The sequence below is a fragment of the Lissotriton helveticus genome, chromosome 4_1, assembly GCF_964261635.1.
Source record: "Lissotriton helveticus chromosome 4_1, aLisHel1.1, whole genome shotgun sequence".
NCBI lineage: Eukaryota > Metazoa > Chordata > Amphibia > Caudata > Salamandridae > Lissotriton > Lissotriton helveticus.
This window is the reverse complement of record NC_136063.1, coordinates 557,735,319-557,758,335: the sequence shown is the minus strand read 5'-3', so window position 1 is coordinate 557,758,335 and position 23,017 is coordinate 557,735,319. Positions and strand designations below refer to the sequence as shown.

At 42.6% G+C, this 23,017-nt stretch overlaps 1 protein-coding gene across 1 annotated transcript in view; it reads right to left on the bottom strand.

Moving 5' to 3' along the window:
* TRPA1 (transient receptor potential cation channel subfamily A member 1) overlaps positions 1-23,017 on the bottom strand; it is an 812,153-nt gene that overhangs the window by 281,779 nt on the left and 507,357 nt on the right. The window contains exon 17 of the mRNA XM_078686165.1: positions 6,526-6,585. Coding sequence (XP_078542291.1) covers positions 6,526-6,585 — 60 coding nt within the window. The remainder of the gene's footprint in view (positions 1-6,525; positions 6,586-23,017) is intronic.

Here is a 23,017-nt window from a genome sequence, read left to right as displayed (position 1 = left end):
ATTCCAAGATTGCCAAACTCTTCAGCAACACTCAACTTGGGCTCTGACAGTCAGGGCTATGGAGGGGAGCCCTCCCACAACCAACACTAATACCCAGTTTGTAGCAGGCCCTGGACCCACAAACAAATGAGACAGAATTCTGGTCAAAGCAGGGTCCTTCAGCAACAAGATAGGTGATGCAAAAAAATTGTGATCTGGTTCAAACTGATTCTTGTCAAGGAAGCAAAAGATTTACATGTGGCTCAGGTAGGCGATTCAGATAGCATTTTACACTGTTGTGCCAACATCAGGTGCAGGAGCCCCACCCTGAATACATAGAAGAGTTCAAAAGAGTCATCAATTCCCATTCAGGTCAACCTGGCAATCAAAGTTACCTTTTGTCTGGCTCCTGAAAGGAATTTGACACCTCATTAGAAGGTTAATTACTGGAAGGGCAGTTGCTGGAGAGATAATGCAAATTACGCCTCCGGTAGCTTTAGACAGGGTAAAGGTAACTTTATAATAGTTATTTTTCTTAATACATATTAAAATCTTACTTTATCATTGAATTGGATTTTTATAGCTTTTATTAGATGTTGTTTATTGAATTTTGTAGGTGGTCCCAAATCTGAGATAAGAATATTAATATTTTAATCTGTACTCTGATTATCTGTATAGCACATCAAGGTGTGACACAGTTAAAATAGCTTTGGGGTGTTGTCACTGCAGGTACAGGGTGACATTCATTTCCTGATTTCCTCACTTTTAAATTGCATGCACCCTACCTTGTGGGCTACAAGGCATACACAGGGGTGGCTTAAAAATATTTAAAAGGGAAGTCTTTGACGGTCAAAAAGGATTGTTTTGACTTGTCATACTGCAATATTCACACTGCAGCAGTCATGCTATGTTTTATAGGGTACCTCTATAGATATATATATAAATAGGTTCTGCAGTTCAAAGTTGGTATTTAACTTATATTAGGAACATATAAGCAAGATAAATGTGTCGGGTAGGAATAAGCCAATTTAAGCATATTTAAAGTGAGAGCATGGGCACTTTACTCCTGGTTAGCATGGGTCAAATGCATAGACTTGTAAGGTCAGAAAAGCAGATAGGGTAAAAACTGGGGGGACATTTCACAAAGAATTCAGCAATAGGTAACGGAGTTGGCCTCTTCTTGGATGATGGCAGGCAATCATATTTTCCTCCAGAAAGTCCACCATTTAATGCTGATGCTGGATGTTAAGTCAGTACTGCAAATTGTTTGCCTATTGACTTTTCCCATCTTTTTTGTGGATGATCTGTTCATTGAGGAAATTGTACACTAATCAAAGCTGCATGCTTAAGATCATTTGGAGGCATATCAGCATCTCCTTCTAGTGTTTACCTATGGACTTCCACTTGGGGAGCGAACAAAATGTCTGTCGCTCACACTGCTCATGGAATCCATGCACAAACCAATAGTATAGCCTCCTTGGTTAACTTGGATGATTTGGAAAATACCCAGGTTCAAATCGGTCATGAGTCGAGATCAAGTTGTGATGCTGTAGCATATTCTTCAGTTCAGTGATAACTTTGCTGAGTTGTCACAGTACCATCCAGCCCTTGCCAGATTATTCAAAATTCGGCCTGTCATGGAACATTTGTGTGCTAAGTTTCCAGAGATTTATACTCCAGATAAAATCCAGTGGTCAGTGAGTCATTGATCCTATACAAAGGGTGGCTGCTGTTCAAGCAGTAAATACCAAACAAGTTTGTTACAGCCTCAAGCTGTACTTGTACAGTATTTCTGGTGAGCTCCTACTGTTTGGGAAAGACACATGTTTACATTGGTCAAGAGCAGAGATTGTTTTTTTTATTTTTAGTATGGTGTATTTCAGTGATAAATCTGTTGTATTGATCTGGCGCAATCCAGACCATGCCAGGTTGTACAAAATTCTGCCTGTTGTAGAGCATTTGTCTGCAAAGCTTATGGAGATTTATACTCCCGGGAAGAACATAGTGGTTAACAAGTCAATGATGATATAAAAAAGGCTGGTCAAGCAATACATCCGAAAAGAGCTTGTTATAGCCTTAAGCTGTACATGTTGAGTGAGAGCTTGAGTGGTTATGTGTATAGCCTATGAGTATATACTTGGGCATGACTCCAGTATACATCCTATGGGTCGTCCTTCCAAGTCAGGAATTGGTAGAGAACTTTCACAATCCCATCTTCATTAAGGTTATAACCTTTAGGGCACAGCAGTTTAGCAAGCTGTAGAATGTTGGCACTGTGGCTTGTGGTATAATGTGAAGTTTCCACAAATTATTACCTCAGGAGCTTGTTTGTAAGATGCTCCATAAAGGCTTGAGCAGTATGTTACAATGATCTGCTTGTTTTAAATTCTTGAATAGGTAGCAAGTATATGTGCCCAATTCAATTGAATGATGAGAGCATCTCTCTGGTCACGGCTTGGGTTCAGTTGGCAGAAGTACACAATCTCAAATGCCACTTCATTACAAGTACATGAGCAAAGTGACTATAAATGATCAAATACCTTAATGCAGGTAGTAAAACCCATACATACTATAAAATGTTGATGGCCCATCTGATTCAGTTAGCAACATATAATGCTTATGTTGTCTGACATCAGGCTACCAAAGGAAGATCGATGTCCTTTCTTGTCTTTCAGTTGGCCATTATTGATAGTCTTGCTGATGAAGGAACAGTAGACAGTACTTCATCTGTTGTAGAGGACAGTGCAAGGCAGAAGGATTGACACTTTGCCAACCACTTTCCTGCAATAGTGAAAAAGTGTGATCTATATCGGTGATGCAGAGTTTGTGCTCAGCAAGGAAAGAGACAGGAAAGTCCCTAATATGGTCACACAGGCCAGTGTTTTCCAACATCATTTACTTTATCCCACCCAAAAGTGAAGCTCTGGTAAACTGACTGAAGTGGAGCTGTAATATTAATAGTTAGTATGTGCCTGTAAATGGCAGAGCAAGAACTTATATGTTCTATAGTCCATTACTTGAGCACCTATGCAGCCTTTTAAAGTGTTCCCTTTTGTTTTAAAAAAATCTTTGAAATCATTCTCAACCAAAGAGGGACCATAGTCCAATACTGTTTTCCTTAACAAATTTGAATTGGGACACTGTGCCTTTGAGCAGTAAATAGGTACACATTGTTCATACTTTTAGCCTGCTTGCCAACTTCATCCTCCATCAAAACGTGGCAGATGCTCCGTCTGTTATATTTTAAGTGCATTATTGTCAATGAACCACACATAACATGGGATGGGACACTCAACACGTTTTGCCAGAGTCCACCAAGCCCTAAAGTCCTTAGTCTTTCTGGACATGCTCATTTGGAAACTTAGGTTTACCCCAGTTCTCAAATGTAGTTTAATCTCACTGTCTGGCAGATGGGTTGTAAGACATCATCAGACACCCCCAAACTTACTACCATGCAGTGAAAGTAGTTGGATTTAGCTCAGGCAGTGTGACAATGGTGCATGAAAGACACATTTACTTTAGCTTGGCCAGACTGCTACAGAGTGGTGGTAATAAACTTTCAGAAGGCACCTGCACAGTGTTAGTGAAGATTCTGAGTGGGGCAGAGACATGAAGAGAGAGTCAAAGCTTAGCCTAGGTTCTTTTCCATAGAGATCTGGCGTAGGTGGAATACAGATGGTGAAGATAGGAGTGACCAGCATATACTGCACACACCACTACTCACATAGGCCATACTTAAGGCCTGCTTTCTACCATCATCCTCTGTCAAACATGATTGAAGTTGTGCCTATCGTATTACAAGTGAGTTATAGTCAATGCACTGCACAGAACGGTGAACAGAACATCTAGCATGTTTTGATATAGTGGCCTATCCACCAAACCCTAAGGTCCTTAGTCTTTCTGAAAGTGTGTTTGGGGAACTTAAAAGAGTTTGCCTCAGGAGTTTTACCCTGGTTTCCAAATATAGTCATTCTCACACTCTCTGGTGTGCAAGTCAACAAGACATCTTCAGACATCTGCCAACTTATTATCACACTGTAGAATAAGTTGGATTTATCACAGTTAGTACATTAAATACATATGAAAGACAAGTCTTCACAAGCATGTGCATGCATCCACGGGGATATATTAGGAAAGGTTCACCTCATGGTATTAGTCAGGACTCCAAGTGAGACAGAGACATGAAGAGAGAGTTAACGCTTAGCCCAGGTTCTTTTAGGGATCTTGGCAGATGATCAAGTTAGGAGTGATGCACAGATCACTGCAACCACAACTATTAACATAGATCATAAATGTGGTTTGCTTCGTACCTTACTGCTCAGGCAAAACATGGTTGATTTGCCATCTGCCACATTACATGTACATTATAGTCAATGCACTGAACATATTGGAACACAGGACACATGGCACATTTTGATGGCATAGACTGTCCACCAAACCTTAAGGTCTTAAGTCTTTCTGAATGTGTTATTAGGGAACCTATTATAACTTTCCCCAGGATTTTCATTCCCATTTCATTCCAGCTTTTAAATGTAGTTATGATCACACTGTCCGATATATGGGTCAACACAACTTCTTCAGGTATCCCTCAATTTACTACCACACAGTGGAGGGAATTGGTTTTAGCACAAGTGACCTAAAGACGCATGAAAAGCAAGTGCCACAGGGAGGAGTAAGTAAATATGGAGTAGCTGTGGCCCGGATTTATGAAGCCTATGCGCATTTCTTGCATCACGCATGGCGACGCAAGGACAACACAAAGGCTTCAGTAATATTTACAAAGCCACACAAGGCCTGATTGCATGGCCTTTCACAGCTCTGTAAAGAAAAGTGATACAATGCAGCTGCCTGTGCCGCCTTACCATACATTTCGACTTGAGAGGCGTACCATTGGTGGAGCATGTGAGTTTGCAACCACCCATGAATTTTGGCGCATTCCCGATTTACATAGACTTGTAAACCTGGGAATGCTTAACAATGCTATGCTACCCCAGTGAGGCGTAATGAGGAGAAATATCTTTATTTCTACTCGTTATTTCCTCTTTCTAAGGGGTTCTACATGATGCTGCACACATAGAAAGAGAAATATGCCTCTAAAGATCGCTTTTGTTTTTGCCAATCTTGCTTCTAATACAGGCGCCCTAACACTATGGTAAAAGGGTGCCAGTGTTTGCGATTGTCAGTACATACTGTGCCAGTGCACAGAGAGAACAGAAATGCTCCATATCTTTGTAAATATGGAACATTTCTGCTCTCTTTCCCTTTCATGCAACGCAGCACTGCAACTTTGCTTGCTGCCCTGCGTTGTGTAAATGTTTAGTAAATATGCTCCTGTATTTCCAAGTGCCTCAATATACATGGTTCGACTACCTCAGCCAAGATAGCCTGTTTTCCTGAATCTAGAAAGATACAGTGTTGAACTCGCTCTGATAGAATTTACAACGCCAACTAAAACGTTATACTACTGTAAATGTATACGGTGAAAAAAGTGACTTTGAGAAAACAATGGAAAACATTCCTACTAGTATGGGACATCCAAGTAGGGCTGTCCTGTGGGGGATATCAAAGTCGTGGGTGTGCCCATCCATATGACACAGAATAAAGAAATGCTTTGCGGCAGCTCATCTAATAGCAACGCACCGAATGGTAACGACTTCTAAGAGAAGGCAGTAATAATTTCAAATTGAAGCTGTCACTTTCTGAGAGTTTACACTCTGCGTAGCAGTCTTGTGGAGGACAGATATTGTTCTCATGGTCCCTGGTGTGCGCACCTAGAAAGTTGTTCTGTGTTAAATCTGTAAAAGGAGTCACATTTGGGTAAGAAATGAGTAATTGTATGTGAGTGTGCATTTACATTATATTTTAAACAGTTGCATTTTGGCTGCAAATCAACTTAAGCGAAATTATTGTTAAAAAAAATGCTGGTGAACTTTTAAATATTGTGCTACAAGGGCACAATTGGCATTTACACAGCTTTCTTGTATCACTAGGCACTTTTATCCTCAGCTGGCCATTTACTGCACCTGCCTGCAAGAACATCTCTGCCTCCTTTTGAACGTAGGCCAGGCTGCTGCATGCAGTGAAACACAGAAAAGCAGTTTGAAATAGCTGGTCCATCTTTCACTAATTCGCTGTTCATAGTGAGAGGCACATTTGTGCCAGCACCATGAACAACGCATTCTATTTGATTGGGGCACTGTCCTGGTCTGTGGTTGTCACACACTCTAAAGGGTGCACCATGGTGCAGGTGACACAGTACACCCTACTGGTAATGCAGCCCCTGGGATGTTTCTTCACATATTGGTTTTGCAAATATTTGAACTTGCCGTGCAAACAGATTCCTTTATCAGCTCTGCTTCTTTTTAAGTGCTCCAACAGAAAGGAAATGAGCACATATATTGCAGAATGGAGTAGCTGGCATGTGGAGAGTTGACGTTTACTGCACCTGAACCACATACCTGTAAGAGTATACAACTTTATACCAGTAAGAATAAGCTAATGTAATATGGTTACTTTAGTCATTGAGAGCAGTTAGGTTTTACTTACAGAAAAATCAAGACTTTTTCGGTCCCCTCCAGATTCAGTCCTACATCTGTCTAGAAGCCACTGGAGAGAGAAAAATAGAAATGTATATACATGAATAAATACAGAGGACAATATTTGCAATCAAAAACTTTCATGACCTAGGCTAGTGTATGGTGTAGCTCGCTGAAACTTACCTATTCAACAACAACAAAACTAAAATGTCTGCACTTATTTTCTTGGTAAATGTAGGTAATAGAACAAAAAATTAAAAACGAGAAAGTCGAAACCTGTGGCAGCATATAGTTAACATGAATCCCACAATATACCAATCTGCAGTGCTGGGGCCTTCAAAATGGAATGAACAGACTGGAATCGTTCCCTTCTGCTATAGTTGGACTTGTCCAATATGTTATTTCAAACCCAGGGCAATCAGGGTGTGTTCCCGCGCAGATGAAGATGTGACCTTAGTGGACCAGGACCCTGCTCCCTCTGGTTTGGGTGTGGCTGGCTCTAACAGCAAATGTACTGCGTCATATGGTTGGGCAAGGAGCCTGTCATGTTCAAGGACTTGGTCCACTAGGAATCCAGGGGATGCCATTTCTAGCATGGAAAGACCTACACAAGGCTAATGGTTCTGCTTTTTTCAAATAACAAGCCAGAGAGAGAAGTCTGTTAGAGGGAGGCTCCGTCCCTTACCATTCGTGAACAAAACATGACTTCAATAGAAAGATCCAATGCTTGAAAAGAAGTATTAATATCAACAAAAAAAAGAGGAGTCTGTGAAGAGCCCTTGGAATGAAAGGCAATTCCCTGAAAGAAGCCATATCTCTTCTAGCAGGTAACAATGAACCCCTGGGATGTATTACCTAACAAACCATATCAGTACAAAGTATAACATACTTATTTTTTCCGGTCCTACAAATGCCTCTGTCGACTCTCTAGGAGCCCGGGATTACAGCCCTACTTAAAAAAAAAGCCCATTTACTAAACCATGTCTCATGCTCCACTATTCACCATAAAAAAATGTGCCAAGATTCCTTGTGACATTATGCTTCTATTTGTTCCTGCATTAACAGATTTAACTATGCTCTTTACCAAAAGCATGTTGCCAGTTTTTGTCACAGATTCACATTATTTAGAACACAAAGCCATAATTTCCATTGAGCAACAATGAGAGCCGAATCAAGCTATCCCAATAAAGTGAAAGTATTGAAAGCAAAACAAGATGGCCGCACCATAGGAGCTCACTGCGAGAGCTATTGGGTTCGGGATAACTAATATCTAGTTTAAATCCCAGTTTAAACCCGGACAAAACACATCTTTGCCCCCCCCCCCCCCTGACACAAGGACACAAGGAGATTATCGTAAAAAGTGAGGATCTACAGCGACATACCTTGGAAGGGAGAGACGAGAGTCCAGCGTGACTGCTCCCCACCGGACCGGACTCCAAGACTGCCCAGAGGATCGACTGTGGTGGCTTTTATCCAAAGGACACGAGAGGGAGGGTGACGACAGGCGGGACATCCAGGCACCGGCTGATCCCCGCGCACCGACGGTCATCGCGAAAGGAGGGCAGCTCAATCCGCGTTGCCCTGGTTGCTCGTTGTTCCTGGCTGCTCTGTGACCCCTGGGAGGTGCTGCCACGCTGACTGCTGGGTGTCCCCAGCGCCGATGCTGATTGCAGCCCACCGGTGAGCCGCAACGGGCCGTTGCGGAGTTGGCCGAGGAGCGGATAGAGAGTACTACCAATGCAGCTGGGAACTGAGGCGAGGAGTGGGAGCGGGGGAAGAACGACGACGAGAGTGAGATACGGAGAGGACCCGCGGGTGAGAGCCATAGCATGGACTTGATAAAACAAAAAAATTAATTGAATATAATGGGAATGAAGCAATCGAGGAAGCATTTGAAGCAGCGCGCCTGACTCTAAAATGGCGGCCGCTTGGGACATTTAGTACATCTTCTACTGCCAACAGAAAGTCAACAATTAAGAGGCAGAAAAGGGAAAGGGGACCAACAAGTACTAGACAGAGAGAAAGGAGCCAACAACAGACTCTAATCTGAGTCAAGAAAGGGAAAGTGGACTAATCTAATGAGTGGAAAGAGAGAAAGTCCTCTGCCCATAGTAGAATTACCAAAACGACGGACATCTTGTAATGTCTAGTTTTAAACTATAAGAGCACAACAAGGGCCAGTTTAATTACTGCTATCTGGAATCACAACTACTAAGGGACCATAGAAGGAAATTACTTGGAAGAGAAATTTACATCTACCACTACCATAGAAGGAAATTGCTTAAAAGAGAAACTTATATCTATCACTACCATAGAAGAAAAATTACTTCAAAAGATATTTATATCTATCACTATACAACATTAATATTGGAACAATTAAGAGTAAAACAGAGAAGTGTCACCATAAAACCTACAACGCGGAGCAAACATGGGCGAAAGATACCTAGAGGCTGTTGGCTCGAATGCCCAGAGCATAAAATATCCATCTAAGTTATCTAAAAACGGAGCCAAAAAGTTAAAACATAATACCCTGAAGAAAAACCCGGACACACTGTTCTCCGACCCATACTTTAATACAGATGAAGGCACTATAACTAATGACCTGATATTCTTCACTAATAAAACGGCTAAATGGCGCAATGCCTTCACAAGAATGCTCAACATAAAAGATATGAAAAACATCCCACATGGCACAAAAATAATGACCTCACCATCAAGAAGATGCAGAGCAGAAGTATGCATCACCATATATAAAACTGGAATAGTGTTGATACAGGCAGCGAACAGCGAACTAGTGAAGTTCGACAAGGTATTCCCTACCGTAAAGGAATCACTAGAGGGCTTAAGATACCAACTACACCTGACCTCACCAGAATTCACTCCGGACAATATTACTATCAGAGATGCCAATCGAACTGGAGGCTGCCAGGAGCTAGCTACTAAATCGGGAGAGAAAATTGAAACAGGAGTGGCAATATCGGAAAATGAGATAGAATGGATAGAGAGGTCTACGAGTCATGAGAACAAAGAACAAGACCAGTCGACACCGCTTCCAAATGACGAGCCTTCCCACGCAGAGCGTACATTGGTCCTGAGTGAATCACTCAATGTCAATCGGGAAATAAATAAGGTAGAAGGTATCAACCTTTCTCTACCTTTCTCTAATACAGTACTAGAGCCATGTAGAAACTCACCCACAAAAACACTCCTAGCTTCACAAAACTTAGATAACACACTCGACATCTCAAGCAGAAACGGAACAGACAACCAAACAGTGGATATAAAGAAAATGACTGAGGCACTAAGAAAAGATCCAAAACAGAGAAGAGCAATATACAATCCCCGGACAGACAGGTTAATCATCCCTTAGAAATCACCCCGAAACCAGAAGGATATTAAAGATCTTCAGAAACTAGTTTGCAACATGACACAAGTCACAATTAGTACTCTACAAGCGATTGATAAAATACTGGAATTGACGGCAAGCACCCATTCCAAGGTCACGCATATCCAAAATCTCGTACACTCCTCACAAAGAAAGAGCAACAAGATGGCCATGCCACTAGCGAATAGGCTGAACCGACCAAATAGGACGAATGCCTTGTCGAAGGAGGAAGCCCTGGCCTTACTCCGAACATATGAATCATCAGACCGTGAGAAAGAGGAGAACATCAAAACAGTACCGATCGATTCTAATAGAACATCAAGAAAGAAGGATAGGAAACTCAACCATAACAATTTACAACAAGTCCAGCTAACATCCGAATACGAAAATCTGAACGGTAGTAACTCTGGGAAACAACTGACTTGCCTTCTACTCAATTGTCGATCGGCAACCAAACATGCGTCAGACATAGCAGACCTCATCATCAACAAGGGAATTGATCTGGCAATCCTTACAGAAACGTGGCTATCGGAATCATCATCTCCAACCATGGATCTCTTGGTACCACCTCAATATAACATTGTGAGACTAGATAGACCAAAAAAGTCAGGAGGAGGAATAACCTGCATTCACCGATCGGATATAGAGGTCAACCAATTTCAATCCGACCCTCTAGAATCTTGCGAATACTTAGGTCTTAATATAAGATCAGCAACCAATCAAAGATGCAATTTACATGCTTTTTACCACCCACCAGGAGATAACGCAAAGTTCACAGAGCAGTTAATGGAGATCATAACGGCCAACTCTAACACCGATGCCAATAAGATATTCCTAGGCGATTTCAACTTACATTGGGATGACTGCAATGACAAACTAGTTAACACGCTTAAAGATTTCCTTGCCGAGCTAAACCTCAACCAAGCATGCACGCAACCCACACACTCTAAAGGAGCAACGCTAGACTGGATTATCTCGGGTAACAAAAATACTTCAATCCTCTCAATAGCCCCATGTGATTGGTCGGATCATTATGCAATAACATTCCTGATACCCATATTGAAAAAGGGCAAGACCGTTCAACCTGTCAAATTCAAAAAATGGATCCGAGACACAAGAGAGGCTAATATTGAGCTACTAGTAGAAAGTTGTGAGAGAGACTTAAAGCCACCTAGCAACCTACAGAATGAAAATGAGCTGACAGATCACTATATAACTTCAGTCGGGAATATCGTCAACATCACCTTGCCATTAAAACTAAAAAGAATCACGGAGAAGATGAAAAATCCATGGTTTAATGGATCACTGAACGAAGACAGGCGCAAACTGCGAATGGCCGAAAGAAAATGGAGACAACACCCATCATCCCCTGAGCTGAAAGCCCTCAGAAAAATTAGAAACCAATATAACAAAAAGATCCTCAACTCCAAAAAGGAATTTATAAGATCAGAATTGGATAATGCCAAAAACAGACCACGGAAACTCTTTGAAATCCTGAAGCAACAATCAAACAAACTAGCCAAAACCGCTCATGAAAACTCAAAAACATCTCTAAGCAGCGAGGAATTTTCAAAATTTTTCACGAAGAAGGCCAAATCGCTTGAAACAGAGCTCATAAGCGCAGCTGTTAACCTTCCCATCCAACCACTGACTACGAGCAATCCCAACTTGACAACAGTGTGTAGCAAGACAAAAAACAAGGCAAATTGAAACACATTCGAACTATATGACCAGGACACGATCGCAAAAACGCTCTCGAAAATCAAACCTAACAACCACTACCACGATCCTCTACCCGCGAAATACTTAAGAGAAATCAGCCATATTGTGGTGCCAATCTGGACCAAAATAATAAACGCATCATTATCACAAGGGATCCTCGTGGACTGCCTAAAAACAGGTCAAGTTGTTCCCTTGATCAAAAAACCGACAGCGGATGCAACAGATCCGAATAACTTTCGCCCAGTGACCAACATCCCTTTATTGGCCAAACTAATTAAGAAATGTGTGCAGGGCCAACTGAGCCAACACATCACTAAGTTCTCCCTACTAGATGAATGCCAATCAGGATTCAGATCAGGGCATAGCACGGAAACAGCGATCCTCCATATTGTTGATGACGCGCTACAGGCCCTTGACCAAAATCAAGCATGCTTACTGATTCTCCTGGACCTGTCATCGGCATTTGACACAGTAAATCACGAAGCATTACTGACTAGGCTACAGGACAGGATGGGATTGTCTGGAAATGTGCTGAAATGGTTCGATTCTTTCCTACGGAACAGAACACAACGATTCCTGGTCAATCAATCAATTTCACCACCATGCCCTAACTCAATCGGAGTCCCACAAGGATCGACACTATCCCCTGATCTGTTTAACTTGTATGTCGAACCTCTTACAGAAATTCTCAGAAACTCACAGATATCCTATCGTATGTATGCGGATGACACGCAAATATATATAAAGATCGCCTCCCTTGAAGACATTGAGCTAATGAATGAAACATTAAAAATGGCTTTGCAATGGTTAACTACCAATCATCTGAAGCTAAATGCTCACAAAACAGAGTTCTTACTAATTTCACCACCAAGGAGCCATACGGAAATAAAAGAATGGACCAAGTTGGTGACTGCGCTCAACTGCACTCCGACTCTAGTCAACTCAGCTAAGTCGCTAGGGATCACTTTAGACGAGAATCTCGACATGAAAGCTCACATTAATTCAATGGCTAAAAGTGCCCACTTCCACCTGAACTACCTAAGAAAATTGAAACCATTCCTCTCAGTGGCAGATCTTAAACTGGCAATCCAATCTTTAGTTATCTCTAGGATTGAATATGGTTGCACCACCTTAGCAGGCTTACCAAAAACATCCACAACACCACTAAAAGCTTGCCTCAACGCAGCGGCAAGACTCATTTCTGGATCAAGGAAATTTGACCACCTATCTCCTTACCTGAAAGCATTAAACTGGCTACCCTATGAGGCCAGAATTCCACTAAAGATAGCATGTATCACCCATAAAGCGCTCCACTACAATACTCCTGGATACCTATCCAAGAAAATTGAGCTGTCAGGAGGCAACAGACCAGCTAGGAGTGCCAAGGAGTTCGTGCTGCGGCCAGCCATCTTCCGAAAGAAAAAAACTTATGACAGAGCGTTCTCAGGAGCTGCCCCCAGAATCTGGAACTTACTCCCTCCAAGCATTAGGAAGACTCATAATACTGCAACATTTAAGCGAGAAGTGAAGAGCTTCTTGATGAGTAAATACCTTACATAGGAAAGTTTTATGGATCATTATTGTGATCTAATGCTGCCCTAAAACAGAACATTTACGTCATCAGAAAGGGAAGGCTCGACGTGAATCAGATGAAAGATAAATGATGGTACGAAACTGACGCCACTCCTTGTGATTAAGCTGTATACTAACTGCTACCTCATGTAAATGTGAACTCATATATTTATCTCACATCCTGAAACCATATAACCTCCTACCTCATATATGTTGGCGTAAATGGCAAATAATATAAATTCAGCCTTACAGTACCTCTTAATGTAAAGGACTAACTCGAATGGAATGTAGATATATAAGCACCCCCCTAAAGCCATATAATTATCTACCTCATATCTTTATGTTGTTCAATGGTTACTATTCTTGTTAATCTTTATCCTACTTCTATGTAAAGCGCTCTGATACCCACGGGTCTTGTTCGCGCTATACAAAACTTTTTAATAAATAATTAAATAAATAAAAATTCCTCATCTAGAAATTCTTCAGGAACTATCCTCCCCAATCCTGGCAAGTCCTGCATCGAAGAGAACAAACACACCTCTTTTGAACAATATAGTTTTTTTTTATCATAATGTACTTGCCGTCATATGAGGATGAACTGTGGGGTGCTGGTAAAAATAAGTAAATATGTTATATTATTATTATTAATTTAGTTTTGTAACGTGCGCAGCTACCCAAAAAGGGTTTCCCGGCGCCTAGCACACAAATTGCTAGAAAAGGAGCAGTCAAGAACCATTTGCTACTAAAAGAGCAAAGTATTAAGATTTCTTCGAAAGCTGAGATAGGAAGGGTCATTCTTCAAGGACACCGGAAGAGAATTCCAGATTTTGGGGCCATGACAAGAAAAGGAACGGCCTCCCATTCTTGCAAGTTTAAATCTGGTAATCACGAAGTCTCCGTGGGCTGTAGAGCGCAGGGGACGAGAAGGAATGTAAGGATGGATGAGCTCTTGCAGATACGCTGGTGCCCCACCTTGTTTGATTTTAAAGATGTAACACAGGGTTTTAAATTTAATTCTTTGATTAATTCGAAGCCAGTGAAGGTCACATAAATACGGCGAGATGGAAGTCTGTCTAGGAACTTGACAAAGAAGGCGTACTGCAGAGTTCTCAACTACCTGTAGCTTTCCCAGTACCGTTTGGCAGCTACCGAGATAGAGAACATTGCCGTAATCGAGGTGAGAGGTGATGAGTGCCTCGACTACCGTAGGTTGGGTTAAGGCAGGAAGCATCCAAATTATCTTACAAAGCCACCTCAAGATCGTAAGACAGATGGCAGCAACACTCACAACCTGTTGTCTCATAGAGAGACTATCATCAATAATGATGCCCAGATTACGGACATGGGTGACAGGTAGGGGACAGGAACCCATTTCCTGAGGCCAATGGTGAGGGCCCCATAGGTCCTTGTGCTTGCCTAGGATAAGGACCTCAGTCTTATCCCCATTTAACTTAAAAAAGTTAAGGCGCATCCACTCTGTCACTTGCCGTAGGCCGCACTGAAGGGCAGATGTCGTAGCGTCTTTAGTGGTGGAAAGCGAGAAGACAATCTGCGTATTCCACATACAAATATAGGGAAAGACCCGCCTCTTCCACAATGTCTGCCAGAGGTCTGAAATAGATGTTGAAGAGCAGGGGGCTTAAAATGGATCCCTGTGGGACTCCATGTCCTGATACGCAGATCTTAGATGATGCCTTAGCAGAAAAGACTTGAAAAGTGCGACCCTCAAGGAATGAAGCAAACCAGGATAGGGCAGTGCCGTCCAGCCCAAGAGACCTAAGGGCGTTAAGCAAGATTTTATGCGACACAGTGCGGCACTCAAATCTAATAGAATGAGTGCCGCAGTTTCCCCTTGATCTAAATGCTGGGGCAGTTTCTCAGTAACCCCAAGCAGAGCGGTATCAGTTGAAAAGTTGGCTCTGAACCTGGATTGTGAATAATGAAGAAAGACAACTTTATCTATGTTATGTGTCAGTTGAGTATTGATATGTTTCTACAAAATTTTGGAGAAAGCCGGAAGCAGAGATATAGGTCTAAAGTTTGATAGTACAGAAGGATCTGCTCCGGCCTTTTTCAACAAAGGGATGACCATGGCTCGCTTCCACTCGGGGGGGTACCAAGGCCTCCCGCATAGAGGCGTTACGAAGATCGATAAGGACGCCTTTAGATGTGGCATAGAGCTTACAAAGGATGTTAATAGGCAAAGGATCAAGAGGAGACCCAGATTTAAAATGTAAACGATTTCGGAAAGACGCCTCTTCAAATAGGTGCCAGGAAGAAATCTTGGCTATCTGGTCACAATTACTGTGATATGTAGGGTCAAATGCAGAAGCCATACTACACAAGGAAGGGGAAGGAGCAGAGAGTGACTTGTAAATAAGTTCAGCCTTCTGAATAAAGAAGTCAGCAATGTTGTTACATACATAAATGAATAGGGGTTTGTGTGAAATGTCTTGACAGATGTTATCCACAGTGTACTACTACAGTGGCTAATGGGGGAGAGAGGCACATTATATTACAATGAACTGGCCTTTCTTATAACAAGTTGGATTGCAAGCCCTAGAACATTCATGCATCGCAATAGGGCATGTCTTAAAAAACTTCAAATATCCACACCAGTAAAACTATTAATTCCATCACATCTTCTTGGTCAGTATTTCTGTCAGTGAGGGATTCCTACAGTAATCATTTTCTGTTATTATTTTTTATATTTTGGTAATTTTAAATAATATTCATCTAGCATGGAGACCCTTATGTAAAAAAATGAAGATCTAACAGGTAATGAGTTTCAGGATGTTTGTGGTCAACAAGCTTTTCTTGGAAAAGAACGCAGCTCTTGCTATGCAGACTTTCATTTTTCATGAGTAGATTTAGTTGCATATAATGATACCAGCTTGATTTTATGTATGTAATTCCATTTGCAATGTTTTATACCACAATATTTATATGAATACACTATATTTGGTCAATAATGATTTCAGCTGTACTTTGTCTGACTGTCTACACAACAAATTAACTATTGCTTGGATGACTTGAACACCAGTCCTCACAAACAGAACCTGTTTCATGCACAGACTTTTCAGGTAGAATTTATTGAAGTGCGCTGACTACACGCCAACTGTACAACCGGGCTAATGTTACAAGCAGAAGAAAGCATGCCTACCTATATAGGCACCCTACCTCCAATATTCTTTAACATTTTTATCATGCTAAATTTCTCAGCAAGCCAGCTTATTACTTTCCAGTTCGGCACGATTCAAGAAAGGTGTACACACAATCTTTTGTCAGACACATATTAAAATTAGCCGGAACATTGCTGTGCAGCTGATTGCTTACTTGGAAAAACATAAGAAACTTAATGTTCGAGGTAGCAATTGTAAGCAACTGGACACATTAGTAAAAATAATTTCTTGAAATGAGGGCTATCGGAAACCTACTTATGATTTCTCTTATCTGCACATCTGTTCAAAGCTCTTCAATTGCTTATTTGGGGGTAAACTATTCTAAAAAAGATTATTATACTTTAATATAATCCTAAAAAGGTTCTACATATAAAAATAGTAGTTAAACTCCTTTTTTTAATCTACAAATAGATACTAGACAGGGTTGTTACCATTTGCAATTGCTTTCCATTTTGGCTCTTGAATCCTTTCTAGCCAGGTTTATCCAGAATGCTTTCTATGGCGATGAGAAAATTAAATATTCTACATATGCATATGCAGATGGTGTGTTACTCTATTATAAAAACCTAAGATATTCTTCACCTTATTTCTAAAAAAAGTTGAGTTACTTTCTAAAATATCAAACTATAAATTAAATAAGGATAAGTCAGAAATTATCCCTTTCAATAAAGTTTGTGTGAAAGATCTGTGATCAATTTAGATTAGAGTGGAATAGGGACAACACAAAATATCTGGGGTATGGTTCACTAATAATAATAAAGAGACAATTAAATTTAAGCTGGACTTAACAAAGGAAATGAACATGCTTATTGAATGCTGGTCTCCACAATTTTTTGGCATGACTGGGCACCATAAAATTGATTTGTCATAATATAAATGCTCTTTATGTTACTGGTTAAAAATATCCCAGCCTGCTTCTTTAGGAATATAGGTTCATGCTTGTTAACATTTCTTTGGAAAGGCTTAAAATGTAGAATTGCATTAAGTAAACTAAAACAATCTAAGGAATATGGTGCTTTTTAGTTTCAAGCTTTTTCCCTACATTCCTCTCTGTATCCTTGGAGCAAGCAGGATATTGATTGGTGTCCTATAATTCAGCTAGGTTTCCAGCTCCAGTTCAAATAGAAAATGCCCTTATTCACTTTTTACTTTTAAGGGATTCACACCATCCCATTTATCTTCTAATATCTTTAATAATATGTGTAGAATCCTTCGGCCAATTATTGGTTCTAGTGTTTCGAATAAGAAACTATTTTTTAATGACTATGCACGTTATAAAAGCCATATTAAAACAAGCATTTGCAATGCAATAGGTCTCGCATTATTAAAGTTTGAGCTATTGGCATTGCTAATAATAATGCAACACCAATAGCTCAAACTTTAATAATGCGAGACCAATTGCATTGCAAATGCTTGTTTAAAAAGAGCAATGTGATTTAAGTATGAAGTTTCTAAATTGATACAACAATGTAACCGCTGAGGAGGAGCCAAGATGGCGACTGAGACGGACGTGTAGGCTCCCGGCTCCGCAAGCCTTTGTTACCCGCAACGATATCCTGACCTTCATCCTGTGATAGCACTGCAGCGGGACGACTAGGAGAGTGCGCTGTTGTGGTTCGCGTTCCTCCGGTGTCCATGCCTGCCCGATAGCCGGAGATATCGACGAGACTGTTTGGCGGCCTTTGTAGCCCTGGAGCCGGGACCTGTGCTACCGTACGCCGCCGGAGGCTACGGGGGTGACGACGGACGGTCGAGCCGGGGCGGAGCTGGCACCTTGGGACACGCTGCCTGCTGTGGGGGAAATAGATGGACCCTGCTGCTAACTGTGCACATCGGCCAAGTGGGAGTTCATTCTGTTCCTTTCTCCTTGTGGAACGCTGAAGGTGAGCTGTGCTGTGCTGACCACATTCTGGCGCTTGCCTGGCTACCGCGGATCACCCCCGAGTTTGCCCCCGTCTTGAGCCGCAAAGGGGATGACTCTCACTGTTGGTTGCCCATTATTAGCGTGTCCGGACAAAATCGGCAGCTTTCACTCCAGCCTCTCGGTGCCGGTTTCGCCCCCACATTCCTGTGAATCCCCTGACGGGGTGGCAATGGCGGCTGGCTCTTTGGTTGTGAGGGTGAGTGTCACATCGATTCCAGCTTGTGTCGCACTGCATGGATTTGAACGGTGTGTTAGACCGTGTGTCACGTCTCGTACCATGGAGTTGTTGGAACAGCAGCCTGTGTTAACTTATGGATCTGTTCTTGCCGCTCTTGCCGATTTGCGATCTGAATGGGGAGAGTGCTACCGAGTGCTGAGTAGGAAGCTTGATGATGCTACGCTCGCTCTGGGATGTGCGCCTCTAACCTGCTTTCAACGATGCGCTGATCTGCCTCCGCTGATTTCTGACTGGGCTACAGTGCTGCCACACGAGTGCAGAGAGGAGCGGTCTTTTGGCTGTGTTGGTGCTTACGGACTGCCGTCCGCCTACCTCAGCGGTGCTACAATGTTTCCCTCTCTACTGAAGCCTGCGCCCTCACCCGTGACATCGCTACTTTTGTTTCTGACGCCGCTAGTACAGCTACTGATTCCCTTTGTTGCCTTCGTCTCGCAAGCTTGGCTATCCCTACAATGTACTGCACATCATCGGGCGAACCTGGAGACACCCCTCCTTTGGGTCAATGGAACTATTTGTGACTGGCGATGTCCATTTTGTTTTGGTGCACACCTCCTCGGCCGAGTGCGGCCATTTTGTTCCTTTGTTCTGTCTGGGGCGGGTCCTCTTCTGGAGCTATGCTTAGGGGGACGCCCACGAACTGGCCAGGGCTAGGAGATTCCTCCTTACAACTTGTGCTTGATTCGCCGGTGGGGACTCGGTTTGGAGCGCTTCCACAACGCGTACTGCTGTGATATGTGATGATTCTCCCCGTTCTATCCTGTGCTTGATTCATTTTGTTGTTGTTTTTACAAATGGGGTAGAGTTCAAATGTATGGCGGGGGAGTCCGGGAGAATTTAGATTTGGCCCTCCTCCGGTCTTCTGTGGTTTCCTTTTACTTTTCTTTCTTGCTTTAGTTTCTATATTTCGGGTTCTTTATCGGGCGACAGGCACACTGCGGGGGGGGGGGGGGGGTAGGCCGTAGCCTCTGCATGCGTGTAGGGTGGGGGGTAGGGGGTGGTGATTTTTATTTTTTTCGTTTTTGTTTCTATGGGCCTTATTTTTCTCCTCTCTCTTACACTCTTTTCTTCTCTTGTTTCTAATCTGGGTTGGTTTGGTACGCGGTGGGTAACGGTAGACATGGTGTATAATGGTGGTTTGATAATCCTGTTGCATATATCCTTGTGCCGCCATGCTGCTTTGGGGGATTCTACTGTTTGTTGATATTCACTCCACGATGTTGCCCACTCATGTTGTAGGGGGATTGTACGGACTCTCCTTATCTTTGTTTATTATAATTAAAAACGCTTATATTGGGGGGAAAAATCCTTAAAATTAACCTTCATTGCTCCTGTTTCTCAGTAACACGGTGGTGTCCAGTGTAACCCTGCTTGACGGTCAATTTGTATCGAGGTGCTACTGAGTCACCGCATTGTTTGCAAAAGTGCTTCAACTGATATCATGGCCGGCCGGATGGTTGTGGGCCCGTATTTGTTTTTCTGCTATCGCACAATAAAGGTTTTCAAAAAAAAAAAAAAAATACAAAAACAATGTAACCGCTGATTCTCTGAATTGCTGAGTTATAATTTTCATTTGTTATGGTGCATACAAAAGGAAAACATTTCCCTTACAAGAGAACTGCGGTGTATAATCACTTTCTTACAGAACCTCTTTATAAAGTGCCTATCTCATGCGAACATGACTCTGAATAGCGAGCCCTAAAAAATGCATAACGGAAGTCTAGCTAGCATCTGGAGATGTACAGGCTATTAAACATCCACGATAAAGTGTGTTTTCACCCCCTGGGCATGCTGGTACTGAATTACGATGTTTGTTCAAATCCAGCTCAAATGCAGTCATTTATCTACTTTCGAATGATGAAAGGCAAGAGTGGCCCCGTTGACACTAGAACCTGTGACCATGGGGTGAAACACAAATTAACGCTGTGGGTGGATGTTTGAGTCCACCCAGCCACCAGACTCGAACTGTGTTGATTCCTTATAGTGTGCTAATAGGGCATACTAATAGGACATGCTACCAGTTAGTAAATGTGCGGATTTTCTTTTTTCTTTACCTAATGTGTTTCAAATCTTATGTCGCTCCATCCCTCACTTACAATTATAACATGGGGGTGTGCTACATCCTTGCCCACACTAACCCCAGTACTGCGTAATTGGAATGGCCAGGCATCCTTTGCGAATATCCACAAAGTTATGACTTTCCTTTCTTCCCCACCCCTAACTCTCTCTGAGAATGCATACCCCATACCCCTCTAAGTGTCTGTAACTCAAGAATGCAGCGATCACTGCAAACGTTGTTGAAATAAGCAGTTATTTTGGGGAACTACCAAAGCAGATGTAATAGGGTTCTTTGGGAACCGCATCGACGCCAGCAGTCCGGTTTATGGTAGGGTTATCCCAGTGTAGACGTAGGGGGATAAGGTACCAGTAAGTGGTAACCTTAGTTGCCATTTCAACACTGGTCATGTTGCTAACGATATAGAGAGCCCGGCAATATATGTTATCCCACTCTCTAGCCATTAGAGCGTGTCCAAATTTGGTCTCCCGGTGTCTCTGACTAGTGGGAGGGGTAGATTGATGTAAGAGTTTACAGAGTTCAAAAGTGCCTCCACTTACAGCGCAGAGGTGGGGGAAGACTGTAAAACCCCCTTTGGACAAACTACAAGGATGCTGCCTGGATTGATAGACCTAATACTGCTGAGAGGAAGCTGCGGCGTGGGGCTTGTCCCTAGGCGGTACGATATCTGCGCTTCTCAGAGGGTGGAGCCGACAGATCCAGCGCTGCTCTGCGAGGGAGACAAACAGCAATACCCGCTGATTGGTGATTTGAGGAATCCAGGAGGGGACGGGCAAGGGCAGAGAGCCCCATGATCCGTTGGGAATGAATGCTGAGCCCTTTTGGGCCCCTGCCTGTTCCTGTCTAGATTGCAGCCTGTGCACAGGGGATTTAGAATCCCTGGTTGTGAAACACTTGCAATGGGTTCTGCTGGCATCACAGTGATTGGGCCGAACGGCGGCTTTGGAAGTTTGTCAGAGGACCATGGAGCGGCCCGCGCGGAGGCACCCGGTGAAACCCCCTGGTACCACCGGCAGTTCGGACTCGCACAGTCCCCCACCTGCTGCTTCTTCTGGTGGCATCTCCTGATGGCTATGAGGGATCCCTGTTACTTCCCTAAAGCCCCTACTTCCGATCTGATGCTGGGCTTTTGAAGTGACCGCCACACTGAGGCTTGCAATTTGCTGATTCACTGACTGGAGGTTCACAGTGAGTGAGCCTGCTGGTCTACCCTCACTCAGTGGGAGAGATAAACGGCGGAGTCTATTGCCTTGAGAGTGCTGGTATCTTGGTGGGAAGAAGTGCGCAATACCCCTCCCGGAACTTGCGGGTTGGACAGATGGGCTCTCCTGAGTTTTTGATTACGCTGGGCCTCTGCACGAATGCTTTGCCCCTGAGCGACACGCCGCTCTTGGGCCCTTGGAGAAGACACATTAAATGGTGAGACTCTATCGATTGAGACCGACATCTCGGAGGCCTGCTGTGGGAGTACCAGCAACTACGAGGAGTCAAGGGACGGTGATACGATCTACTCAGCGGTAGCCGGCACTGAATACAAAAAAAACACAGCCACTGTGAGCCATGTCTTCATTTATTGCGGCCGTGTCTAAGCACGAAAATTGAAGACATATGGGCCTTGGTGCGCGTAACAGACACAGTGGGCAGAGCAATGCGCCCGCCTTTGGCCTATTGGTGCTCTGTTCAAAATAAACATGCACTCACAGCCCAATTACAGAAGACAAAACAAAAAACACACGCACGAGTGTTTACAATTCAGGGTTCATTTCTGAACCCTGGACAAAAGGACTCTCGCTGCGCGAGCACTGCTGCGCAGTGTAACGCAGGGCGCGAGCCCTAAACACTGGAAAGCAATTCTAGAAAACAAGGGCATTTTCTTTTGTTTTTCAATGATTTCATAATGACATGTTAATTCCTTTCTTGAATTACATAACATTCATAATTGCACTTTTTATAGAACACAATATAATAAATTGGTATTTGCTTTGTAGAACTTATCTCTTCTTAACACTGATGTTACTTCTTCAGATGAACCATGCATTATTTTATTACAACATCCCACAATTCTCAAAGCTTCAAAAATTTATGTAGTGCTATCTACTAATGAATATTCGAGGGTAAAATCTAAACAAACAAATTTGGGAATCTGAAATTAACGTTGAATGGTCTATTAATCTGTGTTTTTTTATTTGAAGAATTCATCTTCAACATCAGTATCTGCTAGTACATCAAAACATTCTTCTTCTTTTTAAACATTGCACCTTTAACACACAATTAGTGCTATTTAAAGGACACCTCCCTCTAGAGTCTTTGTGTTAGTCATGTAAAATTGTGTTTGTACATGTTTCACTTAATTTTTTTATGTCAACATAAAAGGTTCGGCTAAAGATTTAGGGGTAAATTAGTTT